This window comes from Prionailurus bengalensis, chromosome D3 (assembly GCF_016509475.1).
Source record: "Prionailurus bengalensis isolate Pbe53 chromosome D3, Fcat_Pben_1.1_paternal_pri, whole genome shotgun sequence".
Taxonomy (NCBI): Eukaryota; Metazoa; Chordata; class Mammalia; order Carnivora; family Felidae; genus Prionailurus; species Prionailurus bengalensis.
This window is the reverse complement of record NC_057356.1, coordinates 21,974,657-21,994,231: the sequence shown is the minus strand read 5'-3', so window position 1 is coordinate 21,994,231 and position 19,575 is coordinate 21,974,657. Positions and strand designations below refer to the sequence as shown.

Sequence of the window (19,575 nt, the reverse complement as noted above, 5' to 3'; positions counted from 1 at the left end):
CCTGAACAACCTTGTGCATACAAGTGTCTGCCTTCCTTTGGACCAAATCCCCACCAATAGAGTGTCCCCATCAAAGGAAGAAGCGGGGGGCATCTGGGTGGCTCAATCAGTTAAGTGTCCAACCCTTGATCTCAGCTCAGGTCATGATTTCCATGGTTCATGGAATTAAGCCCCATGTCCAACTCTGCACTGACAGCATGGAGACTGCTTAGGATTTTCTCTCTCTCTCTCTCTCTCTCTCTCTCTCTCACTCTCTCTCTGCCTCCTCTCTGCCTCTCCCCTACTGTTTCTCTCTCTCAAAAAAAAAAAAAAACTTGAAAGGGAGAAGCTGAAGAGCCATTTTCAGAACTCTTGACGGGTATCTGCCAGTTTATCCTTCAGAAAGCCTAAGCTAATCCAGCACCATTCATTCTTTTTTATAATTTGACTAGTATCACATTAGTTTTATTTACATCTCTAATAATGAGTTTCATATCTCTTTCCAGTGTGAGTCTGCTCATTGCAAGGACCCCTGACCCCAAATTGAGACCTGGGGACTCAGCATGGTCAGGGTTCATCATTTTAAAAAAAATTCTTTTAATGTTTATTTTTGAGAGAGAAAGGGACAGAATTCAAACAGGGAGGGACAGAGAGAGAGGGAGACAGAAGCAGAAGCAGAATCTGAGCTATCAGCACAAAGCCCCCTCGTAGGGGCTCAAACCTATGAACTGTGAGATCATGACCTAAGCCGAAGTCAAACGCCTAATTGACTGAGCCACCCAGGTGCCCCAGGGTTCATCATTTTAGAGGCAGAGTCCCTTTCCTGGTTCAGCTCTGCTTGCACCCAGGCTTGGGTGGGGGTTCACAGCACTATGCTCAGGAATGTGTCTGAACAGCCATGACCCTGTGGGAAAGCGAGAGGCTGGGCCGCACATCAGCTTCTGAGTGACATCTACCTGCTCCTCTTAGAGGACTGGCTGGGGACGGGCACTGCCTGGGAGTGCGGCCATCACTAGATGGTCATGGCCTTGGGGCTCGGTGGGTTCTGGGTGGGTGCTGCCGTCAGCACATCTGGGCTGGGCTCAGGGGTCCTGTTCTTTCCAACCGCTGGCCTCCTGTGGCTACTCTGGCCCTTCAGTCTGCTCATCCTGCCACTTACCACCCATCTCATCTTTCCCAGGGACCTCTATTTAAATGCCCACACTCTCCCTCTTGCCAAGGGATGAAGGCCCAGGCTCCTTAGCTGTGCCAGAGGCCCTTTACCATCCCCCCTCTCCAGTCAATTCCTCAGTGCCTCACTCCTGCTGCTCATGCCTCTCTCCAGACACTACACTGGTGTGTGTGACCTGCTACCTCCATGCATGCCACTGAGAATCGTGGATGGGCCTCGTGAAAAGCCCAAGATCATTCATTCCGTCACTCACCCACTCCCTCCCTCCCTCTTGCCCCGCCCACACACCCGCCCTCCCTCCCTCATTCTCCTGATCTCACTGTCCCTCTGGGAGAGACTCTCCTTGCCCATCCCCATAGAACACATTGTGCTGGTCAGTAACCGCTGACCCAAGAATCTTCCCATCCCTGCCCGAACAACACAGCTCACAGCTTGGGAGCAGAACAAGTACATCCTTGTGTCCCCGGCCACTGGACCTGAACTTGGACCCTAAGAGCTGCTTACTAAGGTGTACTGCATAACAACGAGTTAAGTAGAGGTGTGGTTACCCACCTCTGCCCACCACACAGACAGATGCTCAGAAGTAGCCTAGTCATGCCTCTCATCAGTTCTTGCTTAGAGCACAGAGGGTCCCGTTCAGGCTGACCCGCAGCCAGCGTGTCCCCACACACCCCTCCCAGCGTACAACTTCAGCTGTTCTGACAGGTCGGTGGCTGACCAATCTGGTTTTTGGACATGTTGAACCTGGAAAGGTGACAGGAGATTGCATTGTAACTGAGAGACCAGGCTCTAAGCCAGACAGACCTGGATTCAGAAACGGCTCTGCCCCCTTGACAGCAGGGCTCTAAACTGGTGGCTTCGTGTCTCAGAACCTGCGTTTTCTCATTTCTCACTGTCTGCTGACCACCATGAGGCTCAGCATTCACACTGATCAAGCGAGGGGCCCAGACACTGACCCAGCACTTGTGGTCTCCTGACACTGGGTCATTTCTGCACTGTAGTTGGGCTGGCTGTGGTGGGCAGAGGGAGAGCCCTCTCTGCCCCAAGCCTGGATGCTGGCCGCTAGCCCCCATGACCAGCAGGGACAGGGTTGCAGTGGACACTGCACCCCCAGCCTCCAACCCACCCAGGCCCCACGCTGCTGGCTGTCCTGGCACTGCCACCAGCTTAGGGCATGCTCAGAGCAGTAACTCAGCCGTGGCCACCCCCACGCACCCTGCCTGCCATGGGAAGAACTCTATTCTGTCACAGTATACTTTTTTTTTTAATTTTGTATCTTGGGTTACAGATTTCCTTTACAAAAAAAAAAAAAAAAAGTTTTGTGCTGATTATTTCTGAAGAAAGACATTTCAGAAACCCCTGGGAGTTACAGGTTCTGGGTTCTTTATTGTCCCGTGCAGTCTGTTAAAGCAGCAGCGGGAGCCAGGCGAGCTGCCCACCTACCCCACCCACTGCAGTGCACCCCCTCGGGGTCCCCATAGCCCCGCCTCCCTTTGGACACAGCCAGGGCTGGCAGTGGGCTGGACTCCAAGGCACCCCGGACTCCCAGGAAGGGCACCTGGGCAGCTTTGTGAGAGGTGAGAGGGGTTGGCACAGAGGAGAGTGGGCACCAGCCTGGCCCACTCACAGAGGCCCCAGCAGCCTGGCATGAAGAAGGTAGCTGTAAAGGCAGACAGACTAGCTGGATGGCCTGGGGCATGACTTCACCTCTCTGGTCCTCAGCTACCTGTCTGTCCCTGGGGGGTGGTATAGTCCCTCACCTGACAAGGCCATGGAGATGCTACAGCCAGCGTCTGGACAGAAAGACATTTGATAAATGAGAGGGGCCCGGCTACTGCAGGGGAGTTGGGTGGAGCCTGTGGGAAGATGACATGGGGCAGAAACAGGGCAGGGGAGTACGGCCTGGGGGGTCTTCAGGCAGGCTTTGAAGATAGGGTGGCATTGAGCTGGGGCTGGGTAGGGGTGAGACCTCTGAGAAGGTAGGGGAGGTGTGAGGAGGTTTCAGGCTGTAAAGACACAGGCCCCGAGCATGAGCACTCAAGTGTCGCAGGGAACAGGGGGCAGCTGGGCATGGCTGGGCATGGGCAGAGAGCAAAGTGAGGCCGGCAGGAAAGTGTGGGTCAGTTTAGGCTGAGCCTGTGATGTAGGGAAAGGAGCCTGCCTTCATCCGGGGTCCCTGGTCTGCAATGAGAGCTGCTCCTCACAACAGCCCCCACCTCTCTACCCAGCACAGTCCACCCTGGCCTATAAGGTGCAGCTTAGGGGACTGGTGCCCCACATGCAGGCGGGTGCCTGCAGGCCTTCTCCCCCAAAGTGCAAGCCGGGCCTCGTCCATCGAGCTGGTCTCCCCTTGCATCCCCTCCCCCTGACTCAGGAGGGCCTGTGCCTACCCTGGAAGCCTGGCCAGGAGCAGGAGCTGGCACCATCCAGTGCACTCTTTTGAGTGGCTCTATCTGCTCCTTCCTCCTGGGCCCAGGCCATGTAGGCCCCTTGGTGCTGTGCTGGTCGGTTAATAACCATGGTGACTCGTTTTCCTTCCACAGATGACTCTGGGGACGAAGACGACGAGACTGCCTCTCCAGCTGACAAGAGCGAGCTACACAGCACCATCAAGAGTCTCTCCTTGAAGTTGGACGACCTCAGCACGTGCAATGACCTCATCGCCAAGCACGGTGCCGCCCTCCAGCGCTCGCTGAGTGAGCTGGACAGCCTCAAAATCCCATACGAGAGCAGTGAGAAGCTGAAGGCTGTGAACGAACGGGCCACCCTCTTCCGCATCACCTCAAATGCTATGATCAATGTAAGTGCCCACTGGCATCACTGCCTTGGCCCAGGGCTCCCCAGAAGGGAAGCGGCTCCCCGACACCAGCACCACAGTCCCTGAGTGGGCGGCCGGGGTGCTTGACAAACCCTGACTCCGTTTCTTGGTGGCTTCAGGTCATTTCCCAAAGCTGGCTCCCTCCTGTGTTCTTTGTGATTGTCTGGTGGAAACCAGAGTGGGGGTTGGAATCTCGAGGCTTGCAGGTGATTCGGGCCTAGCTGAGGAAGCCCAGGGCCCGAGTTGAGCAGGTGGCTCTGCCCACACATTAGGGACACAGCTGCCACGTTGACCCACAACAACTGCTACTGCTCTTTCCCCTAGTTCACCACTCAGATGTAACAGGATCAGGACCCAGTAACCACAGGGGCATGTACGCGGGTAGAAGACGGGCATTGGGGGTTCCTTTAGCCAGAAGAGCTTAAAGATGAACCTGCCATCATGGGTCATACCAACCTGATAGTAGCCAAATGAGTAGCCACGGTCTGTAAATTAAGAGGCACAGCCTTGGGGGTCATTGCTTTCCATGGGTTTCTAGAAACCACATTGCTGTGACTGGGAGCTGGGAGGGTCTTTTCATAGTGGCAGAGAATATAATGCTTAACTGTGCTTCTGGGACCTTCTCCCTTCTGCCTGGTAAGTTTTTCCCTGAGATGTGTATGCTCTTCTAGGCCTCTGCCATGCAGACACAGGTCTCACTGCAATAGCCTCCTCCCAGGGACGGCCCCCAGGAGGAACACATCAGGACCAGGGTGGCATGTTGGCAAAGGGACCAGAAAGGGGAGATGTGGAGAAATGGAGGCCACCTCAGAGGAGGCGGCCCATGTCCAGAGAAGGTGGTTTAGGCAGACCATCAGGCTGGCCACAGACAATGGACAGTACTGGTGCCCAGCAAGCGCCAAATGGGGGATCCAGCCTCCAAATCAAGGGGTTCATACCAGAGCAGGGTCAGGAGTTGGGACTAGGCTGTACATCCAGGGCAGTGTGGGAAGGTAGAGGCTGGAGCCCACTGCAGGCCAAGACCCCTGGGCAAAAGAGACCCCGGGGCATCAGAGACTTGCCCCGAGCCTGATTCACTGGGACAATGGGCAGTCCATTTGGGGCGAGTAGACCACATCCACCACCCACACCCACCCTGCCACTGGAGCCACCCCTGGTGCAGGAGGAAGCCTTAGGAATCTGTACCCTGGGGCCTGGGGCTGAGGACGTGAGCCCCTCTTCCCAGGCACAGCATCCACAGTGCTTGGCTCCCTGAGCTCAACAAGTGCAGACCTTTGTCCACAGCGTTCAGGGGTATTTGGTGCTTGCTGAGAGGCTGCTGGGTCACAGCCGTGCTGCCACCCTGCGGGTTAATCCCATCATTGGTCATACTGTCATCTTCCTGTGTTAACCCTCTCGGCCAACTGGCCTCCTTAGAGCCCCCAGACTCTACGGGTCTGGGTCATCGCACTTCTTCCAGTGACAGGCACAGATATTAAGCATTTAATGACACGATGGTACATTTGTATTTCCCGTCCATCCTAGAAGCCATCCTCACGTGAGGCTTCCCTGGCTCTGCCTCTCCGCCTCCTGAGAGTGAAGCCGCTTTGTCTTGAGTAAGCAGTTTTGGCTTTTCCCAGATAATGAACTTCTCAACTGACGTCTTTAATAGCAATCTTTTATCAGGCATCAGAGACTTGTCTGTATTTAGGAAGCCATAAAAACAGTTTGCCATATAAGTGCATAATGAATTGTTTGATGGGAAGCAAGCCCCTAGGGTTGATTGCAGAAGACTGCAGTTCTGGCACCAGGAAAGTCGACCCAAGTGACCAAGAGCCGTACTCTTGGCTGGGGTCTGCCCACCTGCTAGCATGAAGCTGATGTGAGGACCTCTCCCATCTACCTCCATTGTGGGGGGTGCACACAGAAGTGTGGTGTTGGCCCCAGCAGGCTGTGCTAATAGCCCAGGCTGGTACAGAGGCCCATGTTTCTACTGGGGACCCTTCCTGATGCTTCCTGCCTCACCTGGCAGGAACCGAGTCAGCTCTGGGAGCGCAGTTTACACGGTTGTCAGACACCAAATGTCTAAATTCCCTTCCCACATAGAGAGGGATCAGCTGTGTCGCCTTCACTTTTCCCCAAAGTGGCCAGGAATCTGGACTTGTTCAGCCTTCAGGAGAAAAGTCAGAGGGACAATTAAATCTCTTTCAAATTTGGGAAAGGGTACTGATATCACAAGCATAGCTCCTAGCAGGGTGGAGAGAGCGCTCCCTGGACAATTCCTAAGACCCCAGGAACTGTGGTTAGTGACACAGCCCATTCCTGTGCCGTTGCTCCCAGGCGCAGTGAGACTCACCTCGAGTCAAGCATGGCCCTTTCTGTAAGTGTTTGAGGGAACAGGACACACAGAGGAAGTTTCTGGATCAGGAAGGTTGAACAGTATCACAGTGTTCCACCTCTTTGTGCCTTTGCCTATGCTGTACCTTCTAGACATTTCTCCACCCTTTAGATGCCTGGTAGATCCCTTTTCATCCTTCAGAACCCCACATGGATGTTACCATGGCCAGAAGACTTTCCAAGCTTCCTGTCAGGAAAGCCATTCCTCTGGCTTGAACCCCCTGGAACCTAGGGGCACTGCTGTGCCTCACTGAGCCCACTGTGCAGAGTTTCCCCTGTTACTTTACATCTCCCCCTCACCAGGCTTTGTGCCCCCAGATCTTTTTTTTTTTAATGTTTATTTTTGAGAGAGATAGAGACAGAATGTGAGTGGGGGAGGAGCAGAAAGAGAGGGAGACACAGGATCCGTAGCAGGCTGCAAGCTCTGAGCTGTCAGCCCAGACCCTGACGTGTGGCTCAAACCCACACATCAGGAGATCATGACCTGAGCCCAAGTCGGACACTTAACCGACTGAGCCACCCAGGCATCCCTGTGCCCCCAGATCTCAAGTCACCTGTGTCCCCAACAGTAGCCCAGTGGGAACACCTAATATGTGATGTTCCAACCAAAGTGGGTGTCGTGTCAGAAAAGAAATTCTAAGTAGCAACATCTCATGTTTGCCTGCTGTTCACCATTTAAAAAGCCATTCTTGTTCCATTTCCCCACTTGAACAAGGTCAGTCAGAAAGTAGGCCCTGCACCCAGCCCTTGGCAGGCAGAACCATGTGTCACTGCCCCATGCCACCGTTGTCACTCCACCTTTCAGAGAAATGACCCAGCCTGGTCACAGAGAAATAGGAACAGTGCTTTATGAAATTAATTCATAACTAACTGCGTTTTTCACAGGAGGGCTATACTTAGCCCCAGCCTCCCTCCCTCTACTTGTGGTTTGGTTGCTAGGACTCAGAGATTGGCCCGCAGCACAGCAGTGAACTCAGGGCAACCCCTTCCACTCTTCTTATCACCTAGTGAAGCCGTGACCACATGGCTCATGCAGTTAGGAAAGTCCTGCCTGTTGGGAATTGAACCCAGACCTGAGCAGCTTCCCACTGAGCCTTCCCAGGGCTTGGGCCAGGCAGGGACTCCGCCCTACCCCCAGAGCTCACAGTCCAGAGGACTCACATAGTGACACCCTGTCACATGTGGGTGCAACCTTCTCAAGGAGCTGCAGGGATAGCAGCTCACGTGCCCACTTTTGAAGGCCAAGTGTGTAGAAGGCCTGGCAAAGGGCTGGGGAGGTTCACGGTCGGCCGGAAGGTGAGCTCAAGCCCAGCTGACCACAGCCCACCAAGAGAGTGACCCTTGGGTGCTAATTATACATCCTGGGTGCCAGGGCACATCCTGCAAATGTAGTGGCCACAGAGTGGGGCCTGTACATGTGAGGAAAGTCACTCACAGGCAGGGAAGGGAAGTGTGAATAGTGGCCACATCTGTCTGTGGGGCCACAGCATCTGACGGACTTTTGTGCTGCAGCGTCTTGCCCATCCTCCTGCTGGGCTGGGCATCCTGTCAGAAGCCCCGGACCTTCCCCATCCAGCACAGTGCCCGGAGTCCAGGAGCCTCAGTGAATGACTGAGAGCAAGCAGGTAGTGAGAATGCAGGAGCCGCGGTGGCATGGCGTCTTCCTGGCAGAACTCCCTGGTGGGGGATTTTGTGAGTCTGATCAAAGGCAGCTCAGCAGCCCCCAGCATGGATGACTGTTTGGGTAACTGGATTAGCCTGCCATCAGAGGAGCCTCACAGCACTGTTAAATGACTTTGGTTCTTAGATGGAGGAGTCTTGAACCTCAGTGCACCTGTTGTACAGCATCCCTCTTGGGAACCAAGATGTGCCTGGTGTACTAGCATTGAGCTGGTCACAGGGTTTAAGGTGGAAAATGATTGAATTAATACATATTAGTAGCTCATGCTTTGGGAGTTAGTTTCCATAAAGTGAAAAGAATAAACTCCAGTTTCGTTCTCTTTTCCTGTAAATTTATCTTTGCTGTAAAGCAGAGTGTCCTGGCTTGTAGGGCGGGCCTTCAGGAAGGTGGCAGCCTGCCCCAGTTTCTTCCCAGTACTTTGCTCCTCACAGTGGCCACTGAGGTTGGTGTCATCATGGCTTCCTTGTCGTCAGCGTCATTTGTACTATTCAGGTGCCACCCTAAGGCCCAGAACAGTCATTTTGCCCAAGAGTGGCAGGCCTGGCTATTACATGAGCACTTGGAGTCACAGCCATTGGCCCCTGGGAAGTCCCCAGTGCTGGCTGTGGGGTCTGTGCACAAGGGCTGAAGTACATCACCTGTCTCCAGGCCCAGCATACCTGGGCTTTCCTGGGTGACCTGGGCTTCCCATGGGTTGCCCTTGAGCCCTGCATTCCAGCCTCATGGCCCCTGCCCCCTGCAGAAGAGACCCTCCAGGGAGCCAGCCTGGAGTGATGCGAGTGCCAGTCTCCCCTCCCCCGGCCTGTGGAAGCAGGCTCTATCTGCAGGTCCCAGACAATGGAGCCTGTCTGGGGAAGTGGTGTTTCTGTGACTTGCATGCGGCCCACTTCCCTGCCATTGAGCCCTGGGAACCTCCTCATGCCACCAGCTCACAGCTCCTTCTCTGGGCCGTGGCAGCCACAGTCCAATTAGAAGGCACTGAGGGCTGTGTGGCAGGTGCTGGTGTCAACTTCCTCCAGTGCTGAGCCCCCTTGGTGGGCTGGCAGCCTCTGTTCCCTATTGGCTGCTCCTCCGGGCCCTCGCAGTGCGGAAGCTGCCCCCAAGCAAGGCAGACTGCTCCTGACACAGCCCCCACCCTTGAGTTGTGAGAAGCTCCTCAGAGTTCGTGACTCTTGTTGGGGCCCAGGACTTGGCTCCTCCAACCACGTGACCACCCCATGGCCCTTAGGAGCTATGAGTTCAGGTCAGCCTGACTCGCACCCACTGAGCACTTTGCAACAGGGCAATGTGCAGCTGCTGGTGGACACTGAGGCACAAGAGGCCCTCCGTGATCCCTCCGTGATCCAGTCAGGCCCTGGTCTAGGCCCTGGGCACACAGGAAACAAAGCCCAGCCTCATAGAAACTGTATCCTCTTGGGAAGATGTAACCATGCAGTTGATAGGGCATGTCAGAGGCGAAAAGATCTTCAGAGGAAACAGAATGGGCGGGTGGGGTGGGGTGGGAGGTCCCGGGCACTGATTGGCTGGAGGGGAGGGGAGCAGAACCTGGAAGGAGGTGGGGAAAGAGCCAGTTCTGGGTTTTCAGGCAGGTCTGGAGCAACGGGAGGCCGGGGTGAGTGCTGGCCATCATGGAGGAGAGGCCTGGGGAGACAGAGCCACTCACAGGAGACTTTGTGCGCTCATGGAGAACACTGTGCTTTCCACTCTGAATGAGCCCACAGTCAAGGACTATGATCTGACTCACATTTTAGCAAGAGCCCCCTGCTGCTTGGAGAATGAGCTACAGGCAAGGCAGGGGCAGGTGCTTAGAGCCCCTTTAGCAGGCCCCTGTTGTCCCCTGTGGTGGGGTGGTGGCTTAGACTGGAGGGGGCAGCGAGGAGCTGGCGTGGCTAGCCCGGCTGCTTTGTGTGTTGACGGTAGGGCCAGCAGATCAGATGTGAAGGGAGAGATCAGGGCTCTCAGGGAACTGCAAGGTATGGGCATGGGCCACTAGAGGAATGGGTGGCCCTTGCTGTCTGACCCCCACCTCCACCCTCACAATGCTAGACATGGACTCAGTGGTCAGTCCCATGGATTCAGGTAGGATGCAGGAGGGCCTTTCCCAGAAACAAGTTTTGTGCAGCCAGCGAGTGAGCAGAGCCGGGCAGTGGGTGAGCCCCACGGGAGACCAAAGACCAAAAGTGCCCAATGGGGACAGGAAGTGGTACTGACCAACAGAAGATGGTTACCCATCAGGCCTACCTCAAAGGGCCTGACGAGACAGCACACTCTTGGGCTCTCAGTTTACCGAGGAAGGAAGAGGCTCACGAGGGACACCCTTTGATGCCTGCCAGAGAGCTGGCTGAGCAGGATGACGGTGTGGATCCTGACGGCAGGGACGCAGGAGAGCCTGTGGAGGGAGGCACTCAGCACATCCAGACTGGGAGGGAGTGGGCCCCCAACTCCAGTTGAAGGGAGCTGTAAGAGCAAACTGCAGGGCAGGCAGGGACAGGTGGGGGCAGACGGGGACAGGTGGGCAAGTAGGGCCAGGTGGGAGATGTATGCAGATATAGATGCAGCAACTCAGAGCACTCAGATTTGGGGCACCACAGAAATAAAGTCCCAGATCGGAACTATTTGTGCTGGAAATGCTCTGAGGCTTCTCTCAGCCTTGTTTGGAGACCACAGAGGGGTCCTTGCGCCCACCCAAACAGAGCAGTGGTGAGGGGAGCTGCCTTCCCTTGTCCTTCTGGGGCCCGTGGGCAGGTTCCTGTCCAGCTGACCACTATTCTGCTCCTGACAGCTTGCTCATTTGAGGCCTGGGGAGATGAATAAAAATAGATTCCATAACTGTTTAAAATCGGTTGGCAAACTGACGGCCAGATGGTGCTGGTTCCTGTGTGCAAGGGGTAAACTATTTTGAATGTGGAAAGGACTATTTTAAAGTTTGAATTGAAGTGAAAAGCTGCCTCCCCAATGCCATGAGTGAGACACATCAAGGAGAAGCCATAACTGTCCCCTCGGTGTCTGGGAAGGGCTCGGCCCTGTGTGAGTCGCACGGTCTATTCTGAGTGCTGCATGAGGAGCGGGAACAGGCAGGTGGCTGGCCCAGCCCCCGCTGAGAGGCTTGGTTTCCAGGGGCCAGGACAGTGCTGAACACCCAGCATGGCATTTTGGCTGGTCCTAACCCAGGGGGACTCTACCCCCAAGCCCCAGGTTAGCCCAGCACTACTGTCCTGGCTCCAGAGGTCCCCACTCTTGGTCTTGGAGGCCTGAGATGGCTGTGTGTCTCCTGCTATAGTAGCCTCTGAGCCGTGCAGGCCTAGCGTGAACCTCGACATTTCCCCTACCTGCCTTTAGGATGTGTGTACTGAGGACAGCCTACTGCTTCTTGGTGGGAGGCCGAGGGTGGAGGGGGGATGTTGTTGACCTCAGTGTGTCCCCAGGTGTGAGCTTCTGGACATGCAGAGTGGCTCAGAGAGACTGTGAGTCTGCACGACTTCCTCCTGTTTGCTACTTTTATGATGACAGGCCAGTTAGAGGCAAGACTACAGTCATGCTGGCCATGTGAGGACCAGTATGGTGGGGTAGATGGTGGGTGGGCAGCCTCAGCCCCAGCAGCATGGGGGGCAGATACCTGGGAGCCCCAAAGCCTGAGGGTGCCTGCAGGCCAGACATGGCAGTCAGACATCTGGCAGGTCCTGGCTGACTGCAGGTGGAAATGCGGCCCTTTCTCCTGTCCTCCCTGCATCCATGGTTACCAGAATTTGCTGTGCGCTGGTGGCTAGATACAGAGCCAGTCACCAAGCTGGCCCCTGTCAACCCAAGGAACCCACTCAGCCTAGAACTTCTGGGCATTTGCCCCATCTCCCCACCTCCTCCATGAGCCCAAGGGCCACCTGCCTCAGCGTCCAGCAGTCCCCTGGCTCCTTCCTCAAGCCCATATCTAGGAGGGCAGTGACTGCACAGGGGCCAGGCTTAAGCAGGGTCTCGGCTCTGCAGACCCTTCTGAGAGCTTGAGGGGCTGCCTGGGGCCACAGGCAGGACAGGCACAGGGCCCAGGCTGGCTGACCCCACGCCCTGCTCACCCGCCCATATTTGGGGAGCAGTGAGATCGTTGTCAGGATTAGGATTAGGGACGACAAAAGCGATTAGAGTTTGTCCTCCTTCCTCCTGGCCACAGCTGGACAAAGGTTTCTAGCTCAGAGACACGGCGTCCATCCCCCCGGATCCCTGTCAGGAGGACCGGCAGCAGCTCCCCTTGGAGCTCACACGGCTCAGGTGGGCAGGCCTCACAGCCCCCTTCACCAAGGCGAGGCTTCTGAGAAGGCAGAGCCCCTCGTGGGAAGGAATGGTCTACCGGCCCCCCAGCCTGTTGCTGAGCAGAGCTAGCCCCAGTTTGGGAGGCTGCCTTTTCTGTCCTGGGCTTTTTGGTTCTCACTCTGCTTTGGGGCAGCTCAGCAGGCTCCCCACCCTCCACACAGAGGTAGAACTGCATTGCCTGCAGGACCCCGCACCTCTTCATCTCAGGCACCCTCTCGACAGCCCTGAGGGTAGGAGGAAGGGGCAGGGCTTGGAGACTGGAACCTTGTTTCCACCCAGAGGGCAATTACCCAATGGGCCATGGAATCAGGAACTTTGTAGGAGTCTTGGGGTTCAGCCCTCTATTTTTCCCATGAGGACACCACGGCCCAAGAGGCCAGCCTCCTTGTTCTGTCCATTTCTCGTCCCTTGCTTCATTTAAGAGCATGTACGGTGTGGGAGGGGGCTTCGTGGTGGCCTAGGGCACCGCTCTTAAAGCTGGGCCCGAGCTCTCTGAGAGTTGTGGCAGAGAGGAAATGTGACCATGTTCAGGGTGTGGGTAAGCCAGGCCCCTCCCTGGGCCCTGGAAGCTGCCCCCAGCCGGCCCCCCAGCAGGCCCCAGGCCTAATCCAGCTTAGTGAATGCACAGTGCACAGACCAGCTCAGCATTCCAGGGCAGCTGGGCCAGGCCAGCACCTGCCTCCCTCCACGGCGTGGCTGGGATGGGGCCTGGAGAAGGTGGGCAGCGGCAGAGGAAACCTTGGGAGTTGAGGATGGACACCAGGTAGGCACATCAGGGTGGAAGGGGTGGATGAACTCCCCACAGCCCGTACAGTGACCGGGGCATTTCATTTATTGCAGATGAGCTAGGAGTCTGATGGGCCACATGTGAGTGGGGAAGGATGGGGCTCCGGGGGGTGAGTCTGGAGAGGATAGGAGGCCAGGTCTGTAAGAGACTGTCAGCTATTGCACAAAATACACCAAACATTCCATTTTCTCTTGGAAGAAAAGATGGTAGCTTCCAAAGCATTTTGAGTTCGTGAACATCAGAACATCAGGGGTGGGAGATAGGGAGTCTAATTCATCTCTGCACTATGATCATCTCTCCCTCTTTGCTTTTGTAGCCAGAAAGCCCAAAGGCCACATAGAGTCCTCCGACGTGGATTTGTGGGAGGTAGTTACCATGACCTCTGGCTACTGTTTTATACTGTGGTTTGTGGCTCTTTTACCAGTCTTGTTTTAAATGCCATCAGTTACATGATATCAAAGTGCCCATCAGTGTCAAAGCCCAGTGACAGAGAGATGGCGACAGGAACTATAGAGGGCTACCGGGGAGTGACGGTGGCAGGTATGAAGGAGTGGTGCTGGTGGAGGGCAAGGGTGGAGGTCAGGGGCGTGGTGCCGCTGCCAGGCCAATCTGGGGAAGGGGGACAGGCAACATGCCACGGGGCAGAGCACCCACAGACCGAGAAGAACCCAGAAAACCTTGAGGCACCCATTGTGTGTCTTGCCCATAAAAAGGCCGTGTGTGCGGCACAGCCTGGGCCTCTGTACCCTCACCCCAAGACATGCAGGCCTGGCTCTATGGGGGAAGCATGGCTCTGGGGCCCATCCTGCCTGTCCCTTGGGCAGCCCCTTCTCCCTGGGCCTCAGTCTCGGGACAGGGGACCCGGCAAGGGGCTTTCCTGGAGCGGTGTGCCCCATGCCTATGCCCACCCAGGGAAACAAGGGTGCTCCTCCTCCAGCAGCACTGGGCCTCCTTCTGACATGCACGGTGCACCCGGCTCAGCAGGGCCTAACAAGCTTCCAGGGCCAGCGGCAGAGTCGGCCGGCACCCCTGCAGTGTTAGGACTCCTTACTTGATCAGCAAACAGGTGGCAGGAACTGAGACTAGCTTGACTGGACACCGTGGCTGAGCTTAGGGCTGTGGGGAGACAAGCAGGATGTGGGACAGGAGTCTCAAGGGAGTAACGGCTCAGGGTGGACTGAACTCTGGGGTGAGGACCTGGGTTCTGGGTCTTGGTCTGCTACCTCTTGGTTGTGGGACCTCGGAGCCTCGGTTTCACCATCTTTGGAATGGGGTGGGGGGGGTCCCTACCCACCCATTTCATAGGATTCCAGGGGATACCCCGCCCCGCACCCTCTACCACTACTTCTTATACTCACTGGTGCAGACCCAGCAAAGAGGTGCCTTCTACTTTGGCCTTTGGAATGGGTAGCCATGTGGCCTGAGGCCTGCAGTGGTGAGGGAGGAGCAGGGACCCAGGACAAGGACTGAAGCCTTGTGGGACCCTGGGTGGTGAAAGCTTGGCTCCAAGTCACAGGCCAGTCAGGCGTGGCCTCATCCCCAAATTGCATGACAGACAATGAATGCAGCTCCACACCAGTGGGGGAACCTCATAGATCCTTAATTTGCAAACTCAAAATAGCCCCGGATCTGCGGCTGCCCTGGGTGCAGCCTCTCCTGTCTCCAGACCCTGTTAAATTTGTAAGGATTTAATTCCCGCCCCACCCTGTGCCAGGTCACCTGCCAGTATAAATCCCTGCCCCTTCTGGAGAAGCCGGTTACAGTGGCTTAGGTATGGCCAGGCAGGAACATTCTGGGGAGGGTGGGGAAGCCCCTGAATCTGAGGTGGACTGAATACACCTCCTCCCCAGAGCCTTGCAGGGCAGCTGCTGGAAACTGAGCCTCAGTTTCCTCATTTGTTAATTGGGGATGATCCCACTCCTCCTACCTCAAGGATTTTCCTGGGCAAAGCTGGACAGGGAAACTGAGAGCACAGGATCTGTCCGGTATTACTGTTCTGCATCACAGGACACAGGCTCAGAGGGGCAGAGTGGCTTGTGCAGGAACCCAGGCCTTCCCACTCCTGATAACAAGCCTTTTTCATTATACTTTGCTGGTTCCCTTGGGCCCCCATCACATCTTTAGAATGGTGTGTGGGGATGAGGGGGTATGGGGAGGAAGCCTGGCCCAGCCCACTCCACATGGGTGCTGGGAGGGGAGATGAGAGAGACAGGAAGGCACAAGGGGGTGGGCTTGAGGAGTGAGATGCCTGCTGGGGCCTGCTGGGCAGCCAGCCCTCTGGGTCCCAGGCTGGGACCCTTCCCCACAGGAGCTTGCCCCCTCTGGTGAGGCGCTGTCCCTCCCCATTCTCCTGAGAGGCCCCGACACCCATCCCTAGGAGGGTGTTCCCTCACCCAGCAAATGTGCGGAGCCGCTGCTGAGTTTGGGGGTTCTGCGGGACCAAGAGAAACCAGCACAGTCACTAGAGAAGCTAATTTGCAGACGTGAGATTGGGGAGTGGGAGTAGGAGTGTCTGGGGGAACCTGACTGAGCTGGCACAGGAGCCTTTCCTGGGGGAGACGTGGGAGAGGTCTGAGCAGCAGTTGGGTAGCCAGTAGGCAGGTGCTGATGCCTGTGGTGTCCCCGAGGGAGTGTCTGTGGCGTGCTACTTGGCCAGTCACTGCACAGGACCTCCATGGTTCCTCCCGACTGCCCTCAAGATAGTGCCACATTGTCCCTGTGTCACAGACGCGGGGCTGTGTACCTCTGTCCCTCCGGAAAAGCGTGACTCTAACCCTCAGGGTCAGACAGCATGTAATGTGTGTGGAGCCCTGTGGCTGGTGCAACAAGAGTGGGAAGGGAGAGCTGGGGAGTGGTGGCCAGAGACCAGTGACGCAGGTCGGGCTGAGGATATATATGTCCCTTCCTACTGCATTGAAGGAGTCCAGAAGGGACAAATCCAGAGGCTGCTGGCTCGGACCTCAATGCCCTCCAGGGACAGCTGAGCCCAGCGCCCTCCTCTCTGCTGGGATGACAGGGGCAGAATGCCCAACCCCTGCTTCATAAGAGTGTGGTAGAACCACTATGAACCTTGGAAGCTGAAAAGAATCTGGATGTGAATGTAGGCCACAAGTTTGAAGGGGGAACCTCACTTAAAGGCAGAGTTATGTGGTACAGACTTGGAGGCAACCTTGGGGAAAGGTCCAGTCTCAGCTCCTCTGCCAGACAAGTCTTCACCTCTCTAAACCAGGAAGTACAGCAGAATGTGGCTTTCCTTCCTTCTGTGCCAAAGGCGGGGACTGGCCTGAGCACCACAGGTCTTGGGCTCTAGTGGGGACAGAGGTTGTGACAGACCTCAGGTCCAGCACACAGTGAGGATGTGGCAGCTGAACTTGGGACCCAATCATATGGAAACCCAGCCTCCCCAGCTGCTGCTGGTGCAGCAGCATCCGCCAGTCACACCCGGCTTTGGTGTTCTCAGATGGCATCCTGACTGTGGGACGCCGGCCAGGGCAGATGCCAGTCCTTGGGCTGGCTCTGAGAAAGCCAGGGTCCCCATGTCCCCATGGCAGCTAAAAGGGGCAGCAAAGGTGTTTCTGACCACCCCAGCTAAGGGAGGGGGAGGGGTGAGAGCACCCCAGGGCCTTCCTCGCTGACCCGCAGCTGGCAGGTGGGGTGTGGGGGCGGACAGGCCCGCTGCCCCAGGCCCTGTGCTCACCGCCACTCCTCCCTCCCAAGGCCTGCAAGGACTTCTTGGAACTAGCAGAGACACACAGCCGGAAATGGCAGCGTGCATTACAGTATGAGCAAGAACAGCGCATCCACCTGGAAGAGACCATTGAGCAGCTAGCCAAGCAGCACAATAGTCTCGAACGGGCCTTCCGCAGTGCCCCCGGCCGGGCCACCAACCCCACCAAGAGCTTCAGCGAAGGTGAGTGGGTGAGGGCCGCCCAGCCTGGCTAGGTCCCTTGCTCCGGGGCTGCTCAGCCTCTGTCCATCCAACTGGTGCTTCGCCTACTCCTGTCTCTGCCAGCCGGCTCTGCTTACACAGGCCACTAATGCACATAGCCCTTGACATGCCCGCATTTGGATGTGCCTATGTGACTTTGTATGTCCCACAGCCACCCTCAAAGGGCAATTATCTATCTCCCTGTGTTTAAGTTCTAGTTCTCATAAGAAGAGTCCAGTGAGCCCAACTGGCCCTCTGTGGCAGGGCTGCCCTGGGGTTGGCCTGGGGGTGACAGGTACCCCAGGAAGGGGGTCCTTCAAAGGGAAGCTCGGCCCTAGACAGGCTGACTGGCATGTTGAGAGATCAGAGGAGGCTTCCAGAAGTAGGGAGGCCTCTGAGCCAGAGCACCGAGAGGGAAACTCATTCCAGGAAGGGGAGGGAGGGCAGCCACAGCCAGGTTAATGGGGACCAGGTGACTAGAGTGGGGAGGGGGCGAGGGGCAGGGGCAAGGAGCAGGGTCCAAAGTGGAAGTTACCCTTTGGGCTCTGGACTTCCTCAGGCAGTTGAGTTTTCAGAGTTCCAGACTGAGGTGGTGGTTTTACATGTGTCTCTAGGAAGCCTCTTAACTCCCAAAGGAGAGGACAGTGAGGAAGATGAAGATACCGAGTACTTCGATGCCATGGAAGACTCTACATCTTTCATCACCGTGATCACCGAGGCCAAGGAGGACAGGTGGGTTCTCCAGGCAGGGCTGGCTGTCCCTGGAAGGAGCCTCTCCCAGGGTTAGCCTTCCCTGCCTTGTTCTTCCTACCCTCTGTACTCAGGGCTTTCTTTCAAGCCTTGCTCCAAATTATATTTTGGTTAGATTTGTTCTGTTCTTCCTTTGATCCAAAATGCCCAAATAGAGTTTGAATCAGGGTTTAATTTTAAGTGGAGCCGGAGAACAAGGCAGTGGCTGGATCTAGTTCCAGCCGGAGGAGGTGGGGGTTGAGGCTGTGACCCAAGGGCCGGGGCCTAGAAGGCAGTGGCTGCTCATTCTTGCCTCCGGAGCTACACACAGTCCCAGCCACTCCCTCCAGTACATCAGCATTCCAGAACAGACCAGAGATGCAGGAAGTCCCATTTATTTTCTATTTTCAAGCCTTGGTTTCATTTTTTCATAAAAACCTGCTCATTCAAGATGTTTCTGAATACCTAGTAGAGCACAGTAGTAACTGGGACGCTGTTGTCCCAGTTGTCTGGGGTCCTCAGGAAGTGCCCATGGGTCAGATCGTGCTGGTGCCAGACAAGCAGAGATGTGGGTGGGCAGGCCGAGTCAAAGGGCAGCACCCTGGGGCTTGAACGTAGATTTTGCTCTAATTAGGAGTTCCCTCATTAGGATCTTTTATTCTCATTACATTGCTTCAGGCCCTAACAATAGAAGGCTCGTGAGTCTGGCAGCACTGGGGGCCAGAGAGGAGGCCACTGAGCCCCACCGGTGTCTGCCCCCAACCCCCATGGCCTGGGGAGGAGCTGCCGCTCCAAGTCCTGGAACGGTGACCTAACTGACCACAGCCTGTGCTGCTCACTGCCACCTTCCCCCATGGGGCACATCAGAGTCACAGAGTCTCCCGGGCTCACTCACAGGCTGCCCTCAGGCAGGGTACTCAGCTCCTTGTGGATGAGGAAGTGCAGGCTTTCTAGCAGCCTTACTCCCCGAATCTGTTCTGCTGCCTGCCACGTCCCACGCTGCCTTCCATGGATGGACTCCCTGAAGCCCAGTCCAGGGGTCACGGAGGCTGGTAAAAACCCCTGGCTGCTCCTTTTTTTGCATCTGTGGACCAACATGTGTCACCCCCTCCCTGTCCTGGTTTCTTCCAGGGGAAGAGCTATTCGGATCTCTCTAACCCCTTCCGGAGTTTCTGGTCCTATCAACATTGTATTTCCAACTCAGTTACGTTCCATTTTCCAGTAGTATTTTAAAATTTGCTCTCAAAATTAGCTTGGCTTAGCCTTTCTGAATTTCCTTTCACTTTATAACCTAGCATGCCACCCTCTTAGATCCCTCCAGGTCCCCACCCACCCCTCCCATACCTGCAGTCCCCAGGGGCCTCGGCTCAGCCTCCTCCTTCCTGCCCCCATCCCAGCCACCTGCCACACCTCAGCCAACAGCCCCAGGCCCCTCTGCTGCCACTCGACCAGCAAGCAGGTGACCCCTGTACTCAACACTCTTCATTGGCTCCCAAGGTTCCCAACATGGCCCCGAGGCCCAAACCAGCCCCTTCCCTGGTGGTGCAGCTACTCTGGACATCAGGCAGAGGACTCTGGGCATCAGGCAGGTCCTCTGCCAAGGTGGCCCCTGGTCCCCTTCCTCTTCCCCCAGCGATCAATAAATCCTTCCCATTCCCTGAGGCCCTGACTGCCAAGTGCCTGTCCCCTGCCCCAGTTGGCCCAGGTCACCCCTCCTTGGGGCTCCCTCAGAGCCTGGGCCCCTTGGCCATAGCGCCCCCTGCTGCTCTGGCCAACCATCCCTCCACAAGCACTCAGACACAGG

At 56.3% G+C, this 19,575-nt stretch overlaps 1 protein-coding gene across 2 annotated transcripts in view; it reads left to right on the top strand.

Annotated features, from left to right (window-relative positions):
- Window positions 1-19,575, top strand: part of OSBP2 (oxysterol binding protein 2) — a 177,194-nt gene that overhangs the window by 140,583 nt on the left and 17,036 nt on the right. For both annotated transcript variants that reach the window (XM_043559251.1, XM_043559250.1), the window contains exons 3-5: window positions 3,694-3,950; window positions 16,832-17,024; window positions 17,657-17,774. In XM_043559251.1, the coding sequence (XP_043415186.1) occupies window positions 3,694-3,950; window positions 16,832-17,024; window positions 17,657-17,774 (568 nt within the window). The remainder of the gene's footprint in view (window positions 1-3,693; window positions 3,951-16,831; window positions 17,025-17,656; window positions 17,775-19,575) is intronic.